This window comes from Theobroma umbraticum, unplaced genomic scaffold (genome assembly GCF_002168275.2).
Source record: "Theobroma umbraticum cultivar Fairchild unplaced genomic scaffold, ASM216827v3 scaffold_20.0, whole genome shotgun sequence".
In the NCBI taxonomy this organism is placed as follows: Eukaryota; Viridiplantae; Streptophyta; class Magnoliopsida; order Malvales; family Malvaceae; genus Theobroma; species Theobroma umbraticum.
The window spans coordinates 2,731,482-2,754,838 of record NW_018397266.1 but is presented as its reverse complement, the minus strand read 5'-3'; the positions used below and the strand labels follow the sequence as shown (position 1 = coordinate 2,754,838).

The window sequence follows — 23,357 nt, the reverse complement described above, 5'->3', positions numbered from 1 at the left end:
TATATATATATATATATAGATTCAACTCATGTAATTAAAACACATTTAATTCACATATGTCAAATTTTGAAAACAGTCAATCTAAACTAATTGTCAATTGTTTATGGGTGATTGTATCTATTAAATTAAAAATCTGAAATCTTTAAAGAATAATTTTTTTTGTACATTAAAGATTTAATTAGTATATAATTTCAAATTTTATAAATAACATAATATTTAAATTTACTTTTATTTACTTTTTAGTGATTCTTTTTTTATAATTAAGGGATGAGGGATTCAAACACTGCTGGCAATTAAAGAATGCACCAACCAATGAACCAAATGCTCAAATACATTTACTTTTTAATAGTTAAGTTTTATTTATTTATTTATTTTATAAAATAAATAAAAATAAGTTATGAAATTAACAAGAAAATGATACTTAAAAAGTCAATTATATTTTATACCTACTTAATGTTCTTGATAAGATGAGATACAAAGCATATTACATAGTATAATATTCTACATATAGGATAACGAGTTTATCATGAAGTAAGATCGCATAAATAAATAAATATTATCATAAAAAAAAGGTTATTATAAACGTTTGATTTTAACTAACTTATTATTTTTATCTCATGAAATGAGAATAAGCTTAAAACAACTATGTCACGTAAAGCGTAGTGAAATTAAAATAATGAATCTTATTACAATAAAATCTCTATAAATTAATAGCCTTAAGATCACAAAAGTTTATTAATTAATCGAGATATTATTTAATTGATAAATTAATAATTTATACATTAATTAATAAAAAATTAATTTATCAAGGTTTAGGGTTTAAGGCACATTAGGTCAAGTGAAAACATCTATAAAAAGAATATAAAGTCTCACAAACAATAAAACTAAACACAATGACTTCTCATTTCAAAAATGTAAAGAAATCAATAATGACGGATGAAATGCATAAAGTATTATGTGAATATAACATAGAAAACCTAAATTATACCCAAAACAATTGCAACAGCGATAGTTAAAAATGTTTAACTTGCAAGTCAGACAAGCAACAGTATCAAATATGATCAAGAGGTCATTAGAGTATTTATCGACCAACATTGAAAAATGTGATACCAAACTATACAAAATTGCAAAATTCTCAAAGCTAGAGAAGATTCTCTATAAGAGGTTTGTTCAATACCAAGAACGTGTGAATATGATTGGAGATCTAATATGGAAAAGGCAAAGGAGTTTATGAAAAATATGTACTTTGTAGATACGCTAGAATTCCACTTTTCTCAAGGTTGGCTTGAGCGCTTTAAATCAAGCCAGGCATCGAGACATATCGTTGTTTCGAAGAAAGTAGGTAAATTGATATGGAGCTCCTGGAAAGCAATTTGTAATTCATAATAGAGAAATTAGATCAATTTTCCATGAAAGATATTTTCAATATGGATGAATTAGGATTGTTTTATAGGCTACAACCAAATCATTCTCTTGCAACGAAACAACTTGAAGGTAAGAAACAAGCCGAGGAAAGACTTACAATTGTTATTTGCTATAATGAGGATGGTTTTGGGAAAATTCCTTTATGGTTCATTGTCAAATATGTTAAATCATGGTGTTTCAAGAATATGAACTTGAACAGTATGAACTACAAGTATCATGCCAACAAACGAGAATGGATGATTAGGATTTTATTCCAAGAAAATGTTCAACAACTTGACAGAAAAATGGATGGTAGAAAAGTTCTCTTACTTGTTGATAATTGTCATGTTAATCCAAGAACTATTGAAGGTTAGAAAAATATTGGATTGTTTTTCTTGCCACCTAGCATAACATCAAAGATTTAGCCTTGTAATACGAGGATCATACGAACTTTTAAGAGCATTATCGTTGTTGATTTTATTAAAATCTTTTAGAAGATTAAGAACTTGAGATCCCAAATTTAGAAAAGATAAATATTTTAGATGTAATGAATCTTGAAATCTCGACTTGGACAACAGATGTTTAGGCAAGTACAATTGCAAATTGTTTTCAACATTATAAAATTAGGTCTATGAATAATGTGACTTCAGAGAATTTGAATCAACACTTAGATGATAGAGTTATTCAACAATTACATGTTCTACTCAAAGAGTTGAAATATGGTGATACAATGGATGTTGAATACGTTTTGAACTACCTAGGAGAAAACAAAGTAACTTCAGAGTTGTTGAATAATAAATAAATTATTGAGAATATCAAGAGAAATGATAAAGAAAATGAAGTTGAATATGATAGTTCTGTATTGGAGCTTATCTCACACAAAGAGGCACTCAAAGTAATAATTATATTGCATAATTTTCTCTTGCAATACAAGAATACTATACTAGAGCTTTGTAATGTACTAAGAAAGCTAGAGATGAGGTCCAAGGAAACAGTAATTTCAAGAAAAAAAAAGTAACATTTGAGTCATATCTTACAAAAGCCTTCTAATTGAGTTATATATATTTATAATTTTGATGTATAAGGAGATTATTAATTTATATATCAAATAAGACCGATGTATTTTTTTAAATGTATTATCTTATAAATTTAGTGAATTATTTAATTTACCACATTGATCCCAAGTCAGGATCAATCAAAAATATTATTTAATTAAAATTATTAATTTATTAATATTAATTTATTAAGATTTTACTGTATTTGTTTCGAGCTATTTTCACTACTTTCCACCTGATATATTTGTTATGTGGTTATTCTCCATTCTGTGAAAGAATTTTTCAAAAAAATGATAAGTTAATCAAAATGAAGCATCTACAACTATTAAATTAAAATTGTTTCGATATCATATAAAATTTAATGGACATTCAAGATAGAAATACTACTCTTGATGTACATAAAATTTTCAAGAAATAATTATTGAAAAATTATTTTCAAAAAATAACTTGCACGAGGTTTAGTTTATAGTAGTTTATCAATTACCATTATCAATAAAAACGATAGAAAAAACTGATATAATTTTGTCTAAAATGTATTTTAAATCTCATTATTTCCTATTTACATATCCACTGTTTACTTGTTTCAAGATTTCAAATGCAGATCTCAATAAATTCTTGAACCCTCCCTTACACTTGATCCAAAAGGCTTACTTGACCTCTTAATTCTTACAATTTCCTCATTTATTTTTTCAATTACTTTCTTTTCCTTTTAATAATTTAGGCGAGGAGGCGTAAAAATCGTCTTGTTATTAAAAAAAAGGGGTAAAGCACCACCCTAGAAATGATAGGGAGGGGAGCTACTAAGCCACATGGTGCTTTTACTCAGAAACAAAGTCCATGGTGATACCCATGGCAAGGCATCTCTGCAATGATCTGAAAACACTTCCAATTGCACCCATGTTTAAATAGTGATGGGATCTTGCAAGTGGATAACATGGGTTTAATCTGCGAGAATTAAATTATAAAGATGGAGAGTCAAGTTTCCTTGCTTACAGGTTCAAAAAAACATGGCATCACGTGGGTGAGAGAGCATAAATGATCACATTGGAACTTCCCAAAATATATTGTTCAGTTGTTGTTGTCCCCCTTGTCTCCAACTTCTTCAACAGCACTCAGCTTGAAGCCTAATTACATCATTCCTGTTCCTGCCTGCTCTTCACAGACTTAACCTATTGCATGATGGGTCTGCCTGCGTATATAAATTCCTTCAGCTGAAACTATCTTATTTCTAGTTTCTTTGTCTTTGGAAAATCTCAGCTTACATCAAAATTCTAACAATTCAAATTTAGCATAACAATTGTTACCTTGGTGCAATTGGTAACATACACAGATGGGCTTTGTTGCTTAATGGAGCACCATCGTTTTCCATTCTGAAATGAGCCTTTTTCCACTAACCCAAGTCCGGTCAAAACCGTAAATTTAATGGCCCAAGCAAGGTTGTGGGCCTTCTCTCAGTACTGAGCCATTCCGTACAAACTGCAAAACGATATATCATCAATTTGAGTAAAGAATTGGAACTCAAATTTAAACTAAAGAAAATTTAAAAACTATTATATATCTAAAATATTAAAAAATTCAAAAATTTGTTGATACTTAGAAGCGGATGAATCAAGTATTACAAAATTCGAACTAAATTTGATTTATTACACGATTGTGTCAAATTTGATCTTACTAAATAATGAATGAGTCAAACTCGATTATTCATTATATTTCAATAAAATTTAAGTCTCTTACAAATAGTTAAATTCATTTGTATCCCTAATTTTACTTGTTTGTAATAAATTAAAATAAAAAAAGTGCGATGCCAACTTGCCGTGGATGGATATTTTTCTTTATCTTTTTTTTCCAATTTATAACATCTAACAATCGATTTTCCCTTATGCCAAAAAGGGGGTGATAACTTTATATATATATATATATATATATAAAATATGCAATTATTTTAATGATTAATTAGTGTAAGGGGAATTATAATCCAACCACTAGTATAAAATCAGACTACACATACCTGGTAAAATTTGATGGCTATTGGTTCAGATCTGGCCTGCCATAGGCAATTTCCGCTTTGGCCAGTTGACATCGTAGCATGGAAGCAGCAAATTCTGCTACGATAGAGCAGATTCTGGCAAAGAAACAAGGATGGCAATAGGTCCTCCATTACATAGTATTTACGGATATTCGATCCGATTATATAAAATTAAGATATTTTATAATTAATTTTAAATAATAATTTTATTATTCGTATCGAGTTCGAATAGGATTCTGATACCATTCTTTAAGTACTCGATACTTGAATTTGTTATGTTTTTTCTTTTAATGTTATGTAATTAAATATAAATTTATATTGTTAATTAAATTAATTTATAAAACTATAATTATTTATTAACTGTAATATCTTTTAATACATACTCTATATATTATGTTAATTTACAAAAGCTATAAGTACTATTATATATTCAGTATATACTTGAACTATAAATATATTTACTTTCTATTTTGTATTAATGTTACAAAAATTATAACTTATAAAATTATTAATCATAATATATATCTTTCTTTATAAAAACTTATAAAATACATATCTAAAAAGAAGCTGTGATATTAGAATAATTTTAGAACATATTTATTTTTTTAATTTCATATAATTAAGGACAAACCCATATAATTAATTAAACTTGAAATGTTGGTTAAGTTGTTGTTTGGATATTTCTTTTTAGTTATTTAAGTTGATATTTAAGATATTTATTTTTATCTATTAAAATTTAAATTTTATTATTTGCGTTTTTTTAAAATTTAATTCGTGATGAATTATATGAAATAGGGATGAAAATATTATTGTATATAAATATAGGTATAGATTTGGGTTTGAATAATTAGGTATCCATAAATAATATTTTTATAATTTTTTTACATAATCGGATTTCTAAATGGATTCATTTAATTATTAGGTAATGTATATGTATTAAGGTTCGAGTTAAGATAATAAATTTAAAAAATATTGAGATAATTATAGAATTCGAGTATCTCCTTTATTAATCAGGTTCTAACTCGAGTACTTCAAAATTAATAAATATCCTACTCGTTGATATCTCTACAAAGATAAAGATAGCTTGTCGCAATTGCCATTAATATGAATAAATTTTACTTCAAAATCATTTAGTAAGTTAAGGAAGGTCCAATGCTCTTTTAATTGATAACAATTTCTTTTATCTCTAAATGACCATGTCCCTCATTTATTCCCGGAGATCATTCCTCTCTTGAAAAGAAGCAATTTTGAGCAACCAAGAATGAAAGGATTGATGTGCTCTTTCAATAGGATGTAATGGGTTGAACTTCTCTATGAAACAACGACTCTTTCCTCATTTAATGTAACCTAACTTCTTTAACACAAATTGAACACTCGAGACTTGTCTGTAAATGCATCAAATCAATCCTTAAGCAATCAAGAGCTTTCAAAGTGTTCAAATCAAACATTGCATTCTTTGCATCCAAGCTTTAGGGTGAGTAAAATTAAATCGGATGATTAATTCAATGGAAATGAACATAATTTGAATAAAATGGTTTGATTCTATTGATTCATTGAGTCTATTAATTCAAAAAATTTGATCTAATTGATTTATTTGATCGGTTATAGATTCTAAAATTTTTAAATCAAATTAATAAAAAATTAAATTAATATTATATATAATATTATATATATTTTTAAAACTTATATAATATATATATTTATTATTAAATTGATGATGTGCAATAGTTGATTATCTTACCTTAGATGATCTTATTTTGTGGATGTTAATTTTATTATCTTTGTTGTGTTGAATTTTTAATGTTAAAACTCTTAAAAGTTAATTTGATGGTTTATGTAAAAAGATATAATTACATGAGTGAAAAGACAAATATTATGATTTTTTTATATTTAGATTATTTATATATTTTATAATTATAAATGAAATTTATAAATTTTAATATTGTAATTTATAAAAGATAAAATTTTAATTTTTTGATGTAAAATTAAATTGAATAAATCAATTCAATATTTGATCAATTTATTTTTTTTAAATTTGATTAATTTTTTTTAAAAATATTTAATTTATTAGTTATGATAGAAAATCGATCGATTGCTCATTCTTACCAAGCTTTGTACTAAATTGGCAAACAACTATCGTTATGAAGTAATTAGCTTGCAAAACCTCTTCCTATCCCACCTTGAAACTGTATAATCAAGGAGAATCCAAAACTTAAGGTTACGTTGTAGCATTTGAACGCGAAAGTAAAGATTTGGATTTTAATTTTTTTTTTCTTTCCCTATTTTTTTAATATATCAAGTGTTTTATTTGTGTTTAAATTTTACTGTTGCTTGGGAAAATTAAAAAAGATACTGCTGTAAAATAAAACAAATAGCCGTACTAGGAGTCAGAGGGAGGAGCTTCACCTTGGGAGTTGATTTCCAATTTAGGGTCGGACTTAAACAGGAGAACATATTTTACCAAAAACGAAATTTTGTCCGCATCCAAAATCAGCGAAGAAATTTACGCGCTTTGCGCTGCTTAATTCCTCATAATCCAATCCCTTCATAGTATTTATTTATTGTTGGTATTTACACTCTGTCTCTCTCTCTCTCTCTCTCGCTCTCTCTCTCTGTCGAGCGTTTCCAATTATGGAGTCCGTCGATCTCCATGAAGCCCACGAAACCACCACCGCCAACCACAATGACCATGGCTGGCAAAAGGTATCATATCCCAAACGACAACGCAAGACCAAGCCCAACGCCGATCCCGAAAAGCCTAACCTTACCCGCCCTAATGGATCCCTAACTAACGGCGCCCCTAACGTTTTCCGTTCCGTCGAGCAACATTCGGAAGATCGCCGCCGGCGGACCCTCGAAGCTCAAAGAGCTGCTGCCCTTAACGACAATGCGAAGGCTAAACATAACAGATCGGGCCTCGATGACGACGACGACAACGACGAAGACAGTGATCTGGAAGGCATTAAACCTAACGGAAAGCCGGCAGAGGAGGAAAAGAAGGTGAAGCAAAAGAAGCCGAAGAAGCCTAAGGTTTCGGTTGCAGAGGCCGCCGCAAAAATCGATCCCGCCGATCTCTTGGCATATCTCGCTGTAAGCACTGGAAAATGATAAATTTTGGTTTTTTTTTTGGTTTTAAATTAAATTGATTGATTATTTAATTATATATTGGCTTGGGGAATCAGGGATTGAATGAGGAACAGCAGGAAATTCAAATGCAGAAGTTTGCGAATTATTTTGGGAAGGCATTCCGGGAAGTGGTAGCGGGGCAGTTTCCTTGGATGAAGATGTTTAGGGAGAGTACCGTTATCAAGCTTGCTGATGTGAGTTCATATTTATTTTGTTTTAACATCATTGATTTTATCGCAATTGGCAGTTTGTATTTTTGAGCTGGATCGGTGTTAGAAAGGAACTTTTGACGTATTATTTCATTGAAAGAAATTTCTTGCAAGTTTGAACGTTAAAGTTCAAAACTTTCACCGAAGCTTGATTTATGGATTGACTGGATAACTGTGTTAAAAGTTCATGATTTTGCTAGGAAATGTGATTGGGATTTTTTAAATTTTGTTTGCATGATTATAAAAGATTGGAACTGACTGGTGCTTTTTCATTGCACCATCACAATTTTGTTGGCATATTAGTTTCAAATTTAAACTTATCCTACACTTGGAAAAGCTTGATTATATCAAACTATTAAATTGATTTGCATGGAAGGGAGTGAGTAGGATTTTGCAACATCATGTGGATTTATTGTGGCTTTCAATGTTTTCCAAGGAGGCAGTCAAATGCTTTTCTCGGTTATTGGTTTACCATATTTTCATGTATTATAAATCCATACAATGGTATTAAAAGGATCCAAAATCAGCAGCTTGAGATAGGTCTTGGGTTCATATGCTGATGATATAAAAAAGTTCAAGGAATTATTTAGCATTACAGCTTACAAACATTGAATTAGTTTATAATGTATCTATACTTTGAGAGCAAATGATTTCATAAATGGTTATTAAATTGGTGTAATAAATGAATAACAAGTTTGTTTCGTGGAGATCGGTTTGCATGAAGAGGTGCATAAATGTTACCTAAGTACCGTTTAGATATTTCCTTTTAAGTGCTTATATCAAATATCATTATTCTGAGGATGATATTGAACTTCTTAACGGTTATAGCAAACTGTTATCATATGCTCTCATGATTGCTTCTATCTGTTATATTCAGGTCTATCTTTGTGATATCTTAGCTGTGGTTGTAATCATGCTTACTCTTCTTAAAAAAGCTTTTTAGAATTTCTCTTGCTAAATTAGTTAATTGGTCATTTGGCAGATACCTCTTTTGCATATTTCTGATGCTGTTAATAAGACATCAGCCGATTGGATAAGCCAACGATCCCTTGAGGCACTTGGTTTCTTTGTATTATGGTCTTTAGACATCATTCTTGAGGACTTGGTGGCCCAGCAAGTAAGTGCGAAGGGTTCCAAAAAAGGTGTGCAACAAACATCATCAAAGTCTAAGGTAACATCATTTGTGGTTTTGCTATTAAATTGGTTCCTATCTTTTGCTTGTCATCCATTATTTTGATGTTTGATTCTGTTGAGTCGATATTGGTTATTTGCTTTTAGATATCAGATGTGTGCTGTTGTTTACGTGTTGTGCATCTTTCTGCTGGATAATGCTGTTGTGCTATAGTAATTTGGCTAAAATACAAACCCCTTGTTAGTTTGGAAAACCCCCCTTGGCCCCTCTAAAAAGGTAATGGATTAATTACAAGCTAATTTTGAATGAAAAGACAAGTACACCCTTTGTTATTTAATTTGTTTTCTTTTGTTCTTTCTTTTGCATAAGTTTTTTTTTTTTAATTACAAAATTTTAAGATTTAGTTAGTTATAAATAACATTATCAAATTAACCAGTTGTAAAATCATCTTTAATTACTATAAACTTAAATTTTAATTGAGCTAATATTACAAATTTATGTTAAATATATTATATTATCTTTAATTCAATTATGTATGACTTTTGAGATGAATATATCAAATTGTCTTTTTCTTAAAATAAATCATCTTAATTCCTATCAAATTGGCAAAAAAAAGGCTTGGTGACAAAGAAGTTGATTAAAAAAAAGTAGAGAAAAAAATTGAAAAAGGACAAAAAACGGAGAACAAAGGAAAAAAATGAGGGTGTCTTTGCTCTTATGTATTTAAAGTTAATTTTGACCAAACATTAGGTTGAGTAACAGAATATTAACTTTTGTTACTTTTTGGGGGTGGATAGAGTGTTTTTCGAACTAATGAAGGCTAACTGTATTTTTCACTTAAACCTCAGAGGTAACAATTATTTTCCATACTAATTTCAATCTGCCTTTAGTTGTCATTTGTTGGTTTCACATTCCCATGAAATCACTTCTTTTCATTTATTTTAATAATATACCCAGGTTAGGATTTAATTTGTGTAGGTGAAAGCTATTGATTCTTTTAACACAAGTTTGATCAATCCATACAAGCAGATATCCTTTAGAACATATATAATCCCCTGCGAGTTGTTGTAACATATGTCCATGGAGAAGTTAAGGCATGAGCTGATGTGAATGTGGTAATACTTGTGAAGACTTTGGTCTTCTTGTTCCACAATTTGTCGAGTACAGGTTTATTTTCTTGCTAATTTGTCATAATATTTTGGATGGGAAGTTTCTGTTACTGATGTGCAAGCTAAGCAGCATTGAGTATCTATGATTTTTGAATGTTGTGTTATATGGTAGGTCTGGGAGTTAAATAATTTCTGCTTTGACAGTTGCTTTTATTAACTACAGTAGCTTCAATCTCATTTCATTCAATGAACTTGCGAAACTGTTCTTCCTTTTCCATTTTTGCTTTTCATTTGCATGTGTTCAAACAGAGGCTTTCCTTTTATCATGTATAGTTTTGTAATAGAAAAAGTATTTACCTCAAACTTTTGGCAAAAAAAAAAAAAAGGTTAGCTGCCTCAAATTCGGTTTGATGTAGAAACATGTTATGCAGGTTGGAATATTTGTGGCATTAGCAATGGTATTGCGGCGTAAACCTGATGCGTTAATTAGTGTATTACCGAAGCTGAGAGAAAATTCAAAATATCTAGGACAAGATAAGCTCCCTGTCTTTGTATGGATGATAATTCAGGTAAGCGAACGGCAAAACATCAGTCTAACTTATGTATGAATTTTTAAGGCAGTTTACAATCTGTTACTCTTTGCACTGATAAGCTTCTAAACTCAAAGTCAACATTGTATTGTCTAGGCCTCCCAAGGAGATCTTGCTGTGGGGATGTACTTGTGGGCACATCACCTTTTGCCTGTAGTTGGTGGAAAAAACTGTAATCCACAGTCCAGGGATCTAATTTTACAGATAGTGGAATGGTATTAGAGCTTCTATAGTCTTTGCCTTTTTCCTTTCTGATCCATTTTTTAATCTTCTTCTTGAGTTTGAAACTCATAAGGCTCATTGAATTTTTTCCTTCTTGGTGAAGGATCTTATCTGCCTCAAAAGCACGGTCAGTTTTAGTAAATGGTGCTGTTAGAAAAGGGGAACGTTTGGTGCGACCATCTTCATTTGAGATACTAATGCGAGTTACCTTCCCTGCATCTTCAGCTAGAGTAAAGGTAGGTTTAGAGTTTGAGCCTGTGCATTTTCTGTGTCTGCACTTAGATCTAAATAGTTATAGTTTTTTACTTTATTTTAAATTATGTTATCCCTGCAGGCTACTGAAAGGTTTGAGGCCGTATATCCCACACTGAAGGAAGTGGCTCTTGCTGGTTCTCATGGAAGCAAAGCAATGAGACAAGCATCTCAGCAGATATTCGACTTTGCTATCAAAGCAGCAGGAGAAAGTATGTCTGTCTTGTATTTGAAAACTTTTCTTCTTTGCAGTTCTCTTCCTCCTCCTTCCTGCCCCATTCCTTCTTCTGCTTTCTTCTAATGGTAGTCTTGACATCAAAGTTTGTGCTTTATCTTTCTTGAACAGGCTCTCCTGAGTTATCCAAAGAAGCAGCTGGAATAGTCATATGGTGTTTGAACCAGAATGCTGACTGCTACAGGCAGTGGGTGAGCTATTTTAGTTTTCAATGAACACTTTTATGGAGGAGGAGGAATCTTTTTAGTTTTTCTGATTGGCTTCTTACTGATTTATTCTTATCTTTTGCTTGGTGTGAACAGGACAAGGTGTATCTTGAAAATCTAGAAGCTAGTGTTGCTGTTCTTAAAAAACTTTCAGAGGAATGGAATCAACACTCTTCAAAATTTACTACTCTTGATGCTTTGAGGGAAACCATCAAGAGTTCTAGGAACAAGGTACTTACTGTGCTAAGAATAAACTAATGCCATATGATTTTTATGCCAACCATCCATCTCATTTCTTGGCAGAAATCCTTGTTATGATATCATTTTTTATAACAAACTTATTAGTGGATTTGCCAGGTCATATGGTAGGCAAATGTTTCAAGTCACTTAGGAAGTGACCTGATTATCATTTTCTTTTTGGCCATTTTCAGAATGAGAAAGCAACGGCTGGTGGAGCAGATGCCTCTAGACAGGCACTGTTTCAGGATGCAGAGAAGTACTGTAAGCATATATCTGGAAAGCTATCACGAGGCCATGGGTGCATGAAAACTCTGGCCTTTGTTGTTGTTGCATTTGCTGTAGGTGCGACTGTCGTTTCTCCCAACATGGATGCCTGGGACTGGAACAAACTGTCTGTAGTTTTCAGCTCTTAACAATCTTCCCGTCTAGAGCTTTGTCTTTTAGATACTTTCTTTCCTCAGTTAAAAGAGTTTTTGATCTAGAGTTTCCAACTGGAAAGGAAAAAAAAAAACAGGAAAAGATGTTTTTTAATATGGCATTTAGGGAGAATAGGATCAGAATACAGGCAGTCGTCTTGAAGAAGCCAAGCCCAAGGTTGAGGAAAATCATTGAATGAGTTGGGTTTACTATATTTACATGTATTTCGAGTAATTTATTCTCATGACTTTTGTAGATTCCAATAATTTGAGGATCAATCTGCATGGTGGAAACCATTATTAGAATGCTTTGACAAATGAAGTTTCTTCAGTTGCTTATCCTTGTATTTTTGTCTGCAATCCTCTTTCGAAGGGAAAAGGTGGTGCCATGTATGGAATTGCTATCATTGACAAATCGGTGCTCGTCAACGTTCAAACTAATGTAGTATTAAATCTGCGGGAAGCTTTAGGATACAAGCAAGAACCCCAGGGTTCTGAATATTGGTAAATATTTCATCAATTTACCCATCATATTCTTCAGGCTTGGCAAAGGGGTATTTGAGATACGCATTTTTAACTTGTGAAGGATCTCTAGGTGTATCCCAAGGATACTTCAAGGATGGATCCCGAGGGAATTTCCTGAAGTTCAGAAATGGCGCCCAAAGCAATACTCTGCACGCAGGAAGGGGAAGGCAAGATGAAACCAATGAAAACATCAACATTTCCTCAACCTAGCATGCCTAAGATAGATTCTAATTAGAAAATATTTGGTCTTAAAACTCTGATCTTTTGAAACAATTAAACTTGCTAATGAAATATTAGAATAGTTTAAGCTCTCAAGTATAACACTTACTTCTATGCCAGACATCAGTGAGGGACCAGACTTTGAGGTCTAAAACTCTTTTTCTAACATATGCGGATGTACACATACATATACATATATATATATACACACACATATATATAAAGATCTATAATCTAAATACATATATTGAGATTTTCTACCAAGTATGTATAATGAATATTAGTAGAAAATATAGAAATGAAATGTAGGCGGCAACCAAATAAACATTTTAGCTTTGGACATCTTGCCCAAAAGGACAAAAGTGAAGAGAATGTCCAGACTCACCCCGGAAAGAACAAGAAGACACACATGAACTGCAAATACATCTCCAAGAGGTTTCTCCTGTACCATCTTATCCTGAGCCAGTTCATGATGATTGGCTGCCATTCATCAAACCATAATCATAAGAAAACAATATTTACAAAGCAAAGTGAATACCAAAAAAACTGTTCAATTCGGAGAGAGGGAACGGCAGTACTCACTGGCATGATAAGGAAGTACCAAAAAGCAACAACTCCTAGTTGAATTATAACACTAATAAGATCTGGCTCGCTATTTACCCCTGTAACAGCTAATGCTGGCTGCTCAAACTGGTAGAAAAATCTTCATTAACATATATATATATATATGTATATATATATCTCAAGGTTAAATAACTATAGACTCGAACAGACATAGAGAAAAAGATTAATGTCTTACCGTGGCAAGAAGGGCAGCAACTTGAATGGCCAAGCTGGTCTTCCTTGTATCAAAGAAATCATTTGTTTTTATGTTGATGCTTGCAACACTGAGTTTCTGGGAAAAGGCATGATTGATTGAGAAATGTCTGAAGTAAAAACAAAATGTTAAAGAAAATGAAAGGATGTTTACCTTATCATTAAGCTTGGAATGGTGGATTGGTTTGTGTTTAGATGTAATATTGTCGAAAGGGAATCTTGTGCAGTGAGAAGGCGAATGAGAAATGGAAGGCAAAGCCTTGGGGATTTGGAAGGTGAAAGATCTACTCATCTTGGAGCACTACTATAACTCTATAATTGTTGTTTATTTCTTATCGCTTTGAGTTGAGAGTTTCATGGCAGAGAATGCATGGACTTTCCCAGAATTGGGAATATTGGAATTCTCAAACTATATCCGTCCGCAAATATTTTTGGCTGCTGCCACGTATTATATAATTGCGTCGAGAGCACCACACAAATTTTAACATCCCACTCTTTGACCCTCTAGGTTTTGTTGTATTTTGTTTCTATAAACAAGTTTTTAATTGATATAATACTAAATGCTCACTTTGGGGTCTAAATTTTTAAGTTTTTATCAATTTAAAATTAAACATTTTAATTATAATAATTAAGAGTTAAATTATTTTAGTTTTTTACAATTAAGGGTTAAGATGAGAGGTGTCTGACATGTGCAAGACATGCGCACGATGTGAACGCTAACTTGTTATGGAAGATACAAAAAGATATTTTTGTTAAAAAGTCTTTGCTGTTAAGTCAAAATAGTTTAAATTATGACGTGATATATAATAACTTTTTTTATTATGGCCTGCAACAACTATATCTAACAACTAAATTTTAACATAACGTGTAACAACTAAATCTTCAACATCACGTATAATAATTATATTCTCAACATGACATATAACAATTACATTTTTCAATATGATGTGTAATAATTAAATTTTCAACATATCGTATAACAGCTATATTTTTAACATAGTATGTAACAATTATATCTCACATGACGTGTAATAATTAAATTTTAAAACATAATGTGTAATACCATATTTTTCAACATGATGTTAATAACATTTTTTTTTCACAAAAAGTAATAATGGCATTGCCCAACATGCCATGTCATTAGTTCATGTGATTTTTTATCGCGTGTGATACACGTTTCATCCACCTGTCAACATAACCCTTAATTATAAAGAATAAAAAATATTTGATCTTTGATTGTTAAAGAAAACGTTTGGCCCTTAATTGAAAAGGTGCCTAAACGTTTAACCCCAATTTGAGCATTTAACCTTGATATAATGATGCTTGTACTATTTATTTTTAAATTTTCAAAGATTTGCTAGAAAGTAAAAATTAATCAATTATAGCTCATATCATAATTGATTAAAAATGAATAAATAATTAAAATATACTTGCATTAATAATAACATAATTAGTTCATATAAAAGTTGAATTATGTATTTTGTCATTTTAAAAAATTTACAAATTTTATATAAGCACTTTTTTTTTCTTTTTCTACTTCTAGAAATCAAAAAGCAAATCGTAAAAATTAGTAAATGTTTGATTTTGGTTACTAATTTATTATATCTCTAAGAGTTGTTTTATAGTGAATATAATGTTATATAAAGAACAAGAAGAACAATTAAAACGAATAAAACACCTATATCACGTGGATAATAGTGAAATGAATCCTAAACAAGTGGCAAGTTTTCTAATTTGTTTTACGCTTGGAATAGTTTAGAGAATTTAACTTGATGACTTAAATATGAAAATAATTAAGAGATCCTCTCTTGATATTTTCTTGAAATACAAATATTTTTTCTTTTCAAGAAACATGTGACACATTGCTAAGTGTCAAATCATTAGAGTGAAATATCCGCCCATTACTTAGAATACATAGTGGCTTAATGTGCTATTCTTATGATGAATGTGTTCCTACCTTGATGTCCATTAATCACTCTTTAGGTAATTATTCTTGAGTAATCATTGCTACATGGTCTATATATAAGAGCATTAACAATTAATTAAAGATATAAACTTAACCGACTTCGATTTTAAGATACTCTTTTAGGCTCTCTCAAAACTCTTTTCAAATATTTTCTCTTGTTTTCAACTATATCCACTTTATTCTCTAAGCTTGGTTCGCGGCTCACATTCCCCAAATTTGATCCATCAACTCTTTCAACAAGTACTTAACATTTCAAAGACAGCTTTAATCTCTTTCTCTTTTGTTTCTAATACATCTTGCTTGACTTAATTGCATAGTTACTCCTATCATAGAAAAATCCTTCTACAAAGTGCTAAGCACACAAACTTTTATTAAACAATGCTTGCTAGAGACGGTTTAATACCTTTAAAAGCCTAAATTGAATATCTAAATAAAGTCTTTTTTATTGAAATTAAATAAATAAGGTCTTTTTTTTTTATTAAAGTTAAGGAAGAAAGAGTAAATGAGGAAAAAATTCATAATTGAATATTATAAATTGAAAAAAAAATGATTTTATGTATAGAAAAAAATAATTGTTGGAGATTATTAAATATATGTTATTGTTAGTTGATTGAAAATAAGATAAATAATTAAAAATTAATAGCATTGTAAGAATTGGAAAGTCATAATAAATTAAAATTTCTTAAGCACATAATTAGAGAATTGAAAGAATATGTCATTTTATTTATTATCTTGCCTTTTACATATTTTTAATGAGAAATGAGATAAATAGTTGAAAATTAATAAAACGTGATAAGTGAGAGAAAATAAATATTTATTAGACATAGGAAAATAAATAAATATTTTATTAATTGTTTTAATTTTTACATATTTTAATATAAATAATTATATTATTATAAAATTATGAAACCTATGAAAATATGAGTCCTGTACCCTTGCTTTGCTAGCTTGACTTTAAAGCAAGCCCCATGCTTGCATATATAAAAAAACAATAGAACTTCATGAATAGTAAAAGAATAAGATTCCTGTTTGCTTCAAACCATTAATCAATTAGTCATATATTTTCTTTATTCTTTTTATGAATATTAATTATTAATTATCTTTTTTTTAAAAAAATAGGAGAAACACTAGACAAAAATTGATTTATTAATTTTAGTGACCTTAATGTCAACCCATATTTTTATCATTTAAAATATTTTACATATAAAATTTAGGAATAAATAGAACATAGAGTATTTAGGTATATTATTTTGATAAAAATGATCAAAATAAATTTAAACTACATCAGTCTAAGCTAGGTGTTATGAGCCAATCTTGTCTTGTATTATACCAAGCTAGAGTTGTGTAGGAGATTGAGTTTTTTGTATTTATGAGGGAAATGTCTCTCTTTCATACATTGTAATGGCTCGTTGTGACAACTCTAGAAATACTTGTTAAGTCTTTAATGGGAAAGATCCTACAAGAAAAGAATGTCTTTATTTTAAGCATTGTAATGGTTATTGGTAGAAAACTTGTAAAATCTCGTAAACTCTTTACAGAGAGTGAGTAGTCGGCAAATCATCTAGGGTTGCCCTTATGGCCCGACGATGACATGTTTTGATCTTTTTTGTACTTATTTTCATATTAATAAAACATTTTCTCTTATTTGGTTCCAATGATTGCATATATGACATGCAGTATGCCATATGATTGCAATGTGCGTTACCTTAATCTAATTTGTTGCTATTGTTGATATTTGATCATATAAAAATGAGTTATTGGCTAGCTTGCGTGGAAACATTCATTAAAGCGTTGCACGGACTATCGCACACTTAAGCGAAGGAGCATAGTTCGTGACACCAGGCAATGCTCAAAATATTTGCTAGTAACAAAGAAACTATGCGAGTAAGGGGGGACTCAAATACATGTAGCCCTAAAGATAAATTATCATTGTGGGTGGCCATCCAATCGGTACATTAGTTTGCTTCATGATACATGTGAGATAATAGACATTCTCGATTCCGTTGAAACAGCTTGTTGATGTTGCTCAAAAGATGCGCATGGGGATCTAGTGCATTACTTTGTTTACATAATTTTTGAAGAGTTATCAAAGAGTCAATCTTTACTTGTACCTTTTTGAAGCCTTTATCCTAACAAAGTGTTAAGCCCTAATAGAGTGCCACAACTTGGCTGTTAACGAAAAAGAAACTCCAACTTTGTATATAAAGCCAGCAATCTAGCTACCTTTATCATCATGGATTACACCTCCACCTGTTGCTCCCCTAGGTTGGTCCCACACGCTACCATCTACATTAAGTTTAACATATGATGGCCATGGTATTTTCCATGCAATCAACACCTCCTGCTTGAGTCTTCGTTATTCTCGGCCCATATTATCCCATGACTCCTTAGCCTTTTTCTAAACCTATTTCCATTGATTGTTTGGCTGTACAAAATATTTATCATAAATAGTCGAGTTACGCCAAAACCATATGAACCATATTGTATGCACAAAAATTGAACTCCATGAAACACTCTAAAAAAACACACATCATTCAATATGTTTCACAGTGTCTAGTACTTCAAATTCAAATAAAAGAATTAGCCATTAACAAGTTTAGGTTTAATCTAGAGCGATAAATGTTTTGATGAGACACAATCCCACAAGGCATGTAGAATTGTTTGCTAAAAAATTCCACAATGTGGACATAAAGTAGATATGCTCATAATCCTTCTGTTTAACTAGGAAAATGTAAGGAGAAAGTTATGCATAATACGCCAGAGAAACATATAAACCTTTATTAAGCTTTTAAATTTCCAAATTTTCCTCCAATAATTTTCGACATTTGTATTAACCCCTATTTGAATTTGATATGTTATCTTAATTGAGAATTCACCATCATTTGTCAAAAGCCAAACTCTTGTATCATTGTCTTCGTTTGAAGGGTTTATAAATGTAGCAGTTATCATGTGAACAATATGAATAGGTAATACCTATTTTAGGTGTTAAAGATTCCAATCTCCTTTTTCATCACAAAAACTAGCAACAAGTAAATATGCCTCTACATCTAAGAGCTCTATAGTGGCAAAGTTTATCAAAGGTCCATAGCTTAATTAGACATCTGTCTAAAACTTAGCTAAATGACCATTACTGATATTCATCTTAACACCTTTCTCTAGCACTGAACGGGCCTTTAAAATGCTCCTCCATACATATGAATTTGCAGACTTGGCTTGCATTGTCTGAAATCTCTTGCTCTTAAATATTTCATCTTTAGAATTTCCACCTAAAAGCAATCTTTGTCTTGCCAAATATTCGACCTAAGTTTAGCAAGTAAGGCCAAATTATACTTCAAGAGTCCCTAATTTGTAGTCCACCATTATCTTTTGGTAAACAAATTTTTTCCTAACCTATAGCATGAATGTCATATTTCCTTCCAAATGTTCCCAAACAAAATCCCTGTTAAGTCGATCAATTTCCTGAATAATGTTTTCAGGAATAAAAGAAGTTTGCATTAAGTAAGATGCCATAGAGCTAAAAACAGATTATACCAATGCAACCCGACTAGCCAATGATAATTTTTAATTGCTCGTTTTGGACAATCTCTACTTCACTTTGTTCACCAATTCCAAGTAAGTTAACCTAGAAACTCTACCATGAATCATAAGGGCCCCGAGCTATTTACCAAAATCCTTAGTTTGAAGAATTTTGACTACCATGCTTAGTAGCTTAGTTTTTTCAATGCAAATATTAGAGGAAACCAACATCTTTGATTTCTCTTGCCTTACTTTCTGCCTTGAAGCTTTATAAAATTTGTCAAGAATGTTCATCATAATCTTGACTTGACTTTCGATAGCTACACCAAAAAGCATCAAATCATCAACAAAGCACACATGAGAAAGACTAGGACTATGTCTTGTAAAACTGCATGGTTTCCATTGCCTTTGTCACATAAAGTCTTTTATCACATGTGAGAGTTTTTGCAAGCAAATCATAAATAAGTAAAGAGAGATGGGGTATTCCTGCCTAAGTCTTCTAGATGGAAAGAAATTTTCTATAATTACTATTCCAAATAATAGATAAGGTTGGAGTCTTTACAATGTAGATAATCAAATTTACCCAAGAAAATGGTAGCCCAATTTCTTCTAGCATCTATTGTACAAAATGCCATTTCAATCAATTATAGGCCTTCTCCGAATCAATCTTTATAGCCAAAGCCCATTGCTTTCTTTCCTTCATTCTCATAGTATGGATTGCTTCTTAGACAATAATAATATGATTCATCGTTTGTCTTCCTAGTATAAAACTACTTTGTGTCTTACCAATAATTTTGGTAAGTAATGGTCGCAATTTATCAACAAGTATCTTATTTATAATTTTAAGTGGTACTATGCAAAGACTAATTGGACAATATTATACAATTCTCTCAAGCAATTGAACTTTTAGGATAAGAGTAATTAAAGTATGATTTAAATTTGAGGGAAAAGTACCTTGATTCCATGCCTCTTATACAAACTTCACAAGATCCTGACCAACACTCTCCCAATTTCTTTGATAAAAGTCGGCTCCATTGTAACTTGGACTCTTTTTCATGTTCATATCAAAGGTGACCTTTTTAACATCTAAAACAAAAAAACAGGCTTTAAAATGTCATTAACATCAGTATTTTTTAGCCTTCAGCACGAGCTCTTCGACAAAGAAATCTTTACTCCATCCGCATATAGTCTCTTATAAAATTGTAGGACTAGGCTCTCTAGTTCGGCTTGGTAATAGCACCATGTCTCTTCATCTCGCTAAGAGTTGCAATCTTTTTTCTATACTACCTCCCTTTAACTATTGCATGATAGAATTTAGAATTAGTGTCACCATACTTCAACCAGTCAATTTTGGCCCTTTGTTGCCACATAACCTCTTCTTGACAAAGAACTTAATTGTATTTTTCAAGTAAATCCAACCTCAGATTTTGAAGATAATTATTCGATCCTTTGTCAAAGTGCCGTTGGACTCCTTGAAGTCTCACCAGTAATCTTATTTTCCTTTATGATAAATCACCAAAGGACTCATATTTCCATATTCCCAAGCTTCCGCTAATTTCTTCAATGTCAAAGTAAGATTGTCATCTTTGAAATTCTAATTATCTCTCACAAATTCATAAAAGCCTGGATAAGACAGCTAAGCCTTTTCCAATCTAAAATTCTTTTTTATCTGTTTGCATGGTGAACTAGTTTGGCACTACACCAAAATAAGATGATGATCAGAGTGAGCTTGAAGAAGATTTAATACCTGAGCATATTGGAAGAAATCACACCAATTCTCATTAACCATTACTCTATCTAATCTTTCCCTAGTTTGCACCAAGCCATCTCTCTTTTTACGCCATGTGTATTTTGGTTCAGATGCACTTAAATAAAAAAGATCACAATAATTTAAACAGTCAATCATCTAATTGCATTGAGAAAAGTTCACGCTACGCCTCTTTATCTTTTCATCAGTTGAAATAACTTGGTTGAAATCTCTCATCACCAGCCAAGGCAAAAAATATAGTTCTCAAACTAAGCATAGAGACTACCAAAGCCTTTACCTCTCTCCTAACATAGGACTTCCATAAACCGGCATTAAAAGCCATTTACCTTTCGATGAAGTAACGATAGCATGGATTAGTTGTGATGGGTATGCCAATATTTCAACTTGTAGGCAAAGCTTTATCCCACAACAACAATATACCCTTGAAAAAATCATCTGCATCTACTCTAAAAAAATTTGAAAATCCAATTCAACGACATATCTTAATTGCTCTATCATCTGAAATCTTGGCTTCAAGATGATTACTAATTGTAACTTATGGATTCTGATCATATTCTTTACATTCCAAACATTTCTATGAAAGGTTGCTCCTCTCACATTCCAACTCAAAATATTTGTCATAAAATAATAAAATAAATAAGAACAATTGGTAATAATCCAACCAATCCATCAACAAAAATTAATCCTGCATGAGAACATGTTCTTTTTCTTCCATTTCCATAGTTGTTGATAAGGAACAACCATATGTTTCATGACACGACATGTGAGTCCAACCCCAATCGATCAAGGAATTAGCATGTAGACGAGGGGTTCCCAATGCGCATGCTATAGCGAGGCACTTTGTGCTTAGCCCCCAAAAGGGCCTGGCACGCCAATTTGGTGTGTAAGGCTCGCACATGCGTAGGCTGTGGACATGTTTTTTGCAAGCAAGTGGGCCACATGCACAGTCGGGTCAAGCATGCTGTGAGTCTTGCACAATTGGGCCGCGCAACTCGCATAGATGGGCTGTGTGCCAGGAAACCCTAATGCTAAGCGTTGTTGTTAGGTGCCATGCAAGCAAGCCCAACTCTTAAATTTTAGGCACCCTCTTTAGGGCTTGTCGCGTGCCCTTGTGCACCTGTAGGTTGGGCACTTTGTGAATCTATGAGCTATGCGCACATTTGCGCACCAACTGCTAGTGCACCACTGCTGAGCCAACTCCGAGCATCTGCGCACCATTGCCAAAATAGTGTGCCATCCCCAATGCACCATAGGTAGACCATACAAGAGCAGATTTTAAAGAGCCACACGAGCTCCATAGGGATCAAATTTTCTTAGGTTGAAGTTATGGTTACTTGCTTACCAAGCTAGGGGAATATTATTTCTTTAGCTATATGTTTACTTTTATTGCACACTAAGGAAACTTAGGTAAGATATTTTCTTGTCTTATTTTGCTTGCACCCTGAGTAGCATAGAGGTTATAAATAGTCACCTTAGATGGTCTTTTCTTTCATCATGCAATTTACTCTGAGTTTAGATTTTAAATCTTTTGTTTTCTCTCTTTGGAGCAATAATATTTATTTATTCTTCCAAATCTCGTTCTTTATATTTATTTACTTTACGTTTTCACATCAATATTCAAGAAACCTCGGTAAGGCTTGCTTGGTTTTACGAACACAAGATTATAGCATCACACGAAACTTAACTAAAGTTCCAAGCTTGTGACATCCCATTCGTAAAATCATTTTTTGTATAGGCAATCCCTTTTTCATGTGTAGTACTATTCATTCCCACCTTAAGCTATTGGTAGTACCTTCACAGGCTAAAGTATTAAGAATTTCAATACTTGACTTAGGTGCTTGAAGGCTTCCATTTGTCAACTTATTTGTACTTATGTCTCTATTCATTAATTCATGAGACAATGCAATGGCATCAAAAGCTCCAGTATTGTCTTGTGTCTTGGTTGCATTATTCAACATCAAAATTTTCTCTAAAGAGGCTATGTTAATGGCACAAGAGCAAACATGTTTACCCTTTGCTTTGGCTGAACATTGCTCTCTATTTGCAACAATGGTAGATTGTTACAAAGATTGCTTCAATATCTCTTTAATCTTTTGAGCTGGTTATTGTTGTATGTGATTTAGCTACTTTTGACACAAGAGGTGCTTGCTTTAAAGATTCACGGATCACTTCCTTTTCATCATGACCTTCGTCGGCTTCTTTTAACAAATAGAATCTCGAGCCTAATTTTGGGTTACTTTAGTAATCTCTTCATGATTAGTTTGCTCCTCTCTCCATTCTATCAACAGCATTCTTCTTATAACTATTTTTAGCTATAATCCATGA

General features: G+C 31.6%; 2 protein-coding genes across 2 annotated transcripts; one reads left to right on the top strand and one right to left on the bottom strand.

The window, feature by feature from the left end:
- The first annotated feature begins 7,030 nt into the window (after nt 1–7,030).
- LOC110423516 (uncharacterized) lies at nt 7,031–12,561 on the top strand. The gene is made up of 10 exons (XM_021437735.2): nt 7,031–7,575; nt 7,668–7,805; nt 8,803–8,991; nt 10,493–10,630; nt 10,748–10,866; nt 10,977–11,109; nt 11,208–11,337; nt 11,472–11,551; nt 11,663–11,797; nt 11,998–12,561. The coding sequence occupies exons 1-10, from the start codon at nt 7,117–7,119 to the stop codon at nt 12,217–12,219; spliced, it is 1,743 nt and encodes a 580-aa protein (XP_021293410.1). The 5' UTR covers nt 7,031–7,116; the 3' UTR covers nt 12,220–12,561.
- Nucleotides 12,562–12,703: 142 nt separating this feature from the next.
- On the bottom strand, nt 12,704–14,186 carry NDHL (inorganic carbon transport protein-like protein). Its single transcript, XM_021437736.1, has 5 exons — nt 13,937–14,186; nt 13,766–13,861; nt 13,549–13,656; nt 13,352–13,446; nt 12,704–12,894 (listed from the first exon to the last, which is right to left on the bottom strand). The coding sequence occupies exons 1-5, from the start codon at nt 14,072–14,074 to the stop codon at nt 12,744–12,746; spliced, it is 588 nt and encodes a 195-aa protein (XP_021293411.1). The 5' UTR covers nt 14,075–14,186; the 3' UTR covers nt 12,704–12,743.
- Between the last annotated feature and the right edge of the window lie 9,171 nt (nt 14,187–23,357).

Bases quoted from the DNA above. Each gene is read 5' to 3' on its own strand.
- NDHL (XM_021437736.1), bottom strand. From the start codon at position 14,074: ATGAGTAGATCTTTCACCTTCCAAATCCCCAAGGCTTTGCCTTCCATT. The intron at 13,862-13,936 runs GTAAACATCCTT...GCCTTTTCCCAG, and splicing joins ATTCCAAGCTTAATGATAAG to AAACTCAGTGTTGCAAGCAT. The intron at 12,895-13,351 runs GTGAGTCTGGAC...TCCTGCGTGCAG, and splicing joins GTCTTCTTGTTCTTTCCGGG to AGTATTGCTTTGGGCGCCAT.
- LOC110423516 (XM_021437735.2), top strand. From the start codon at position 7,117: ATGGAGTCCGTCGATCTCCATGAAGCCCACGAAACCACCACCGCCAAC. The intron at 8,992-10,492 runs GTAACATCATTT...CATGTTATGCAG, and splicing joins AAACATCATCAAAGTCTAAG to GTTGGAATATTTGTGGCATT. The intron at 10,631-10,747 runs GTAAGCGAACGG...TGTATTGTCTAG, and splicing joins TTGTATGGATGATAATTCAG to GCCTCCCAAGGAGATCTTGC.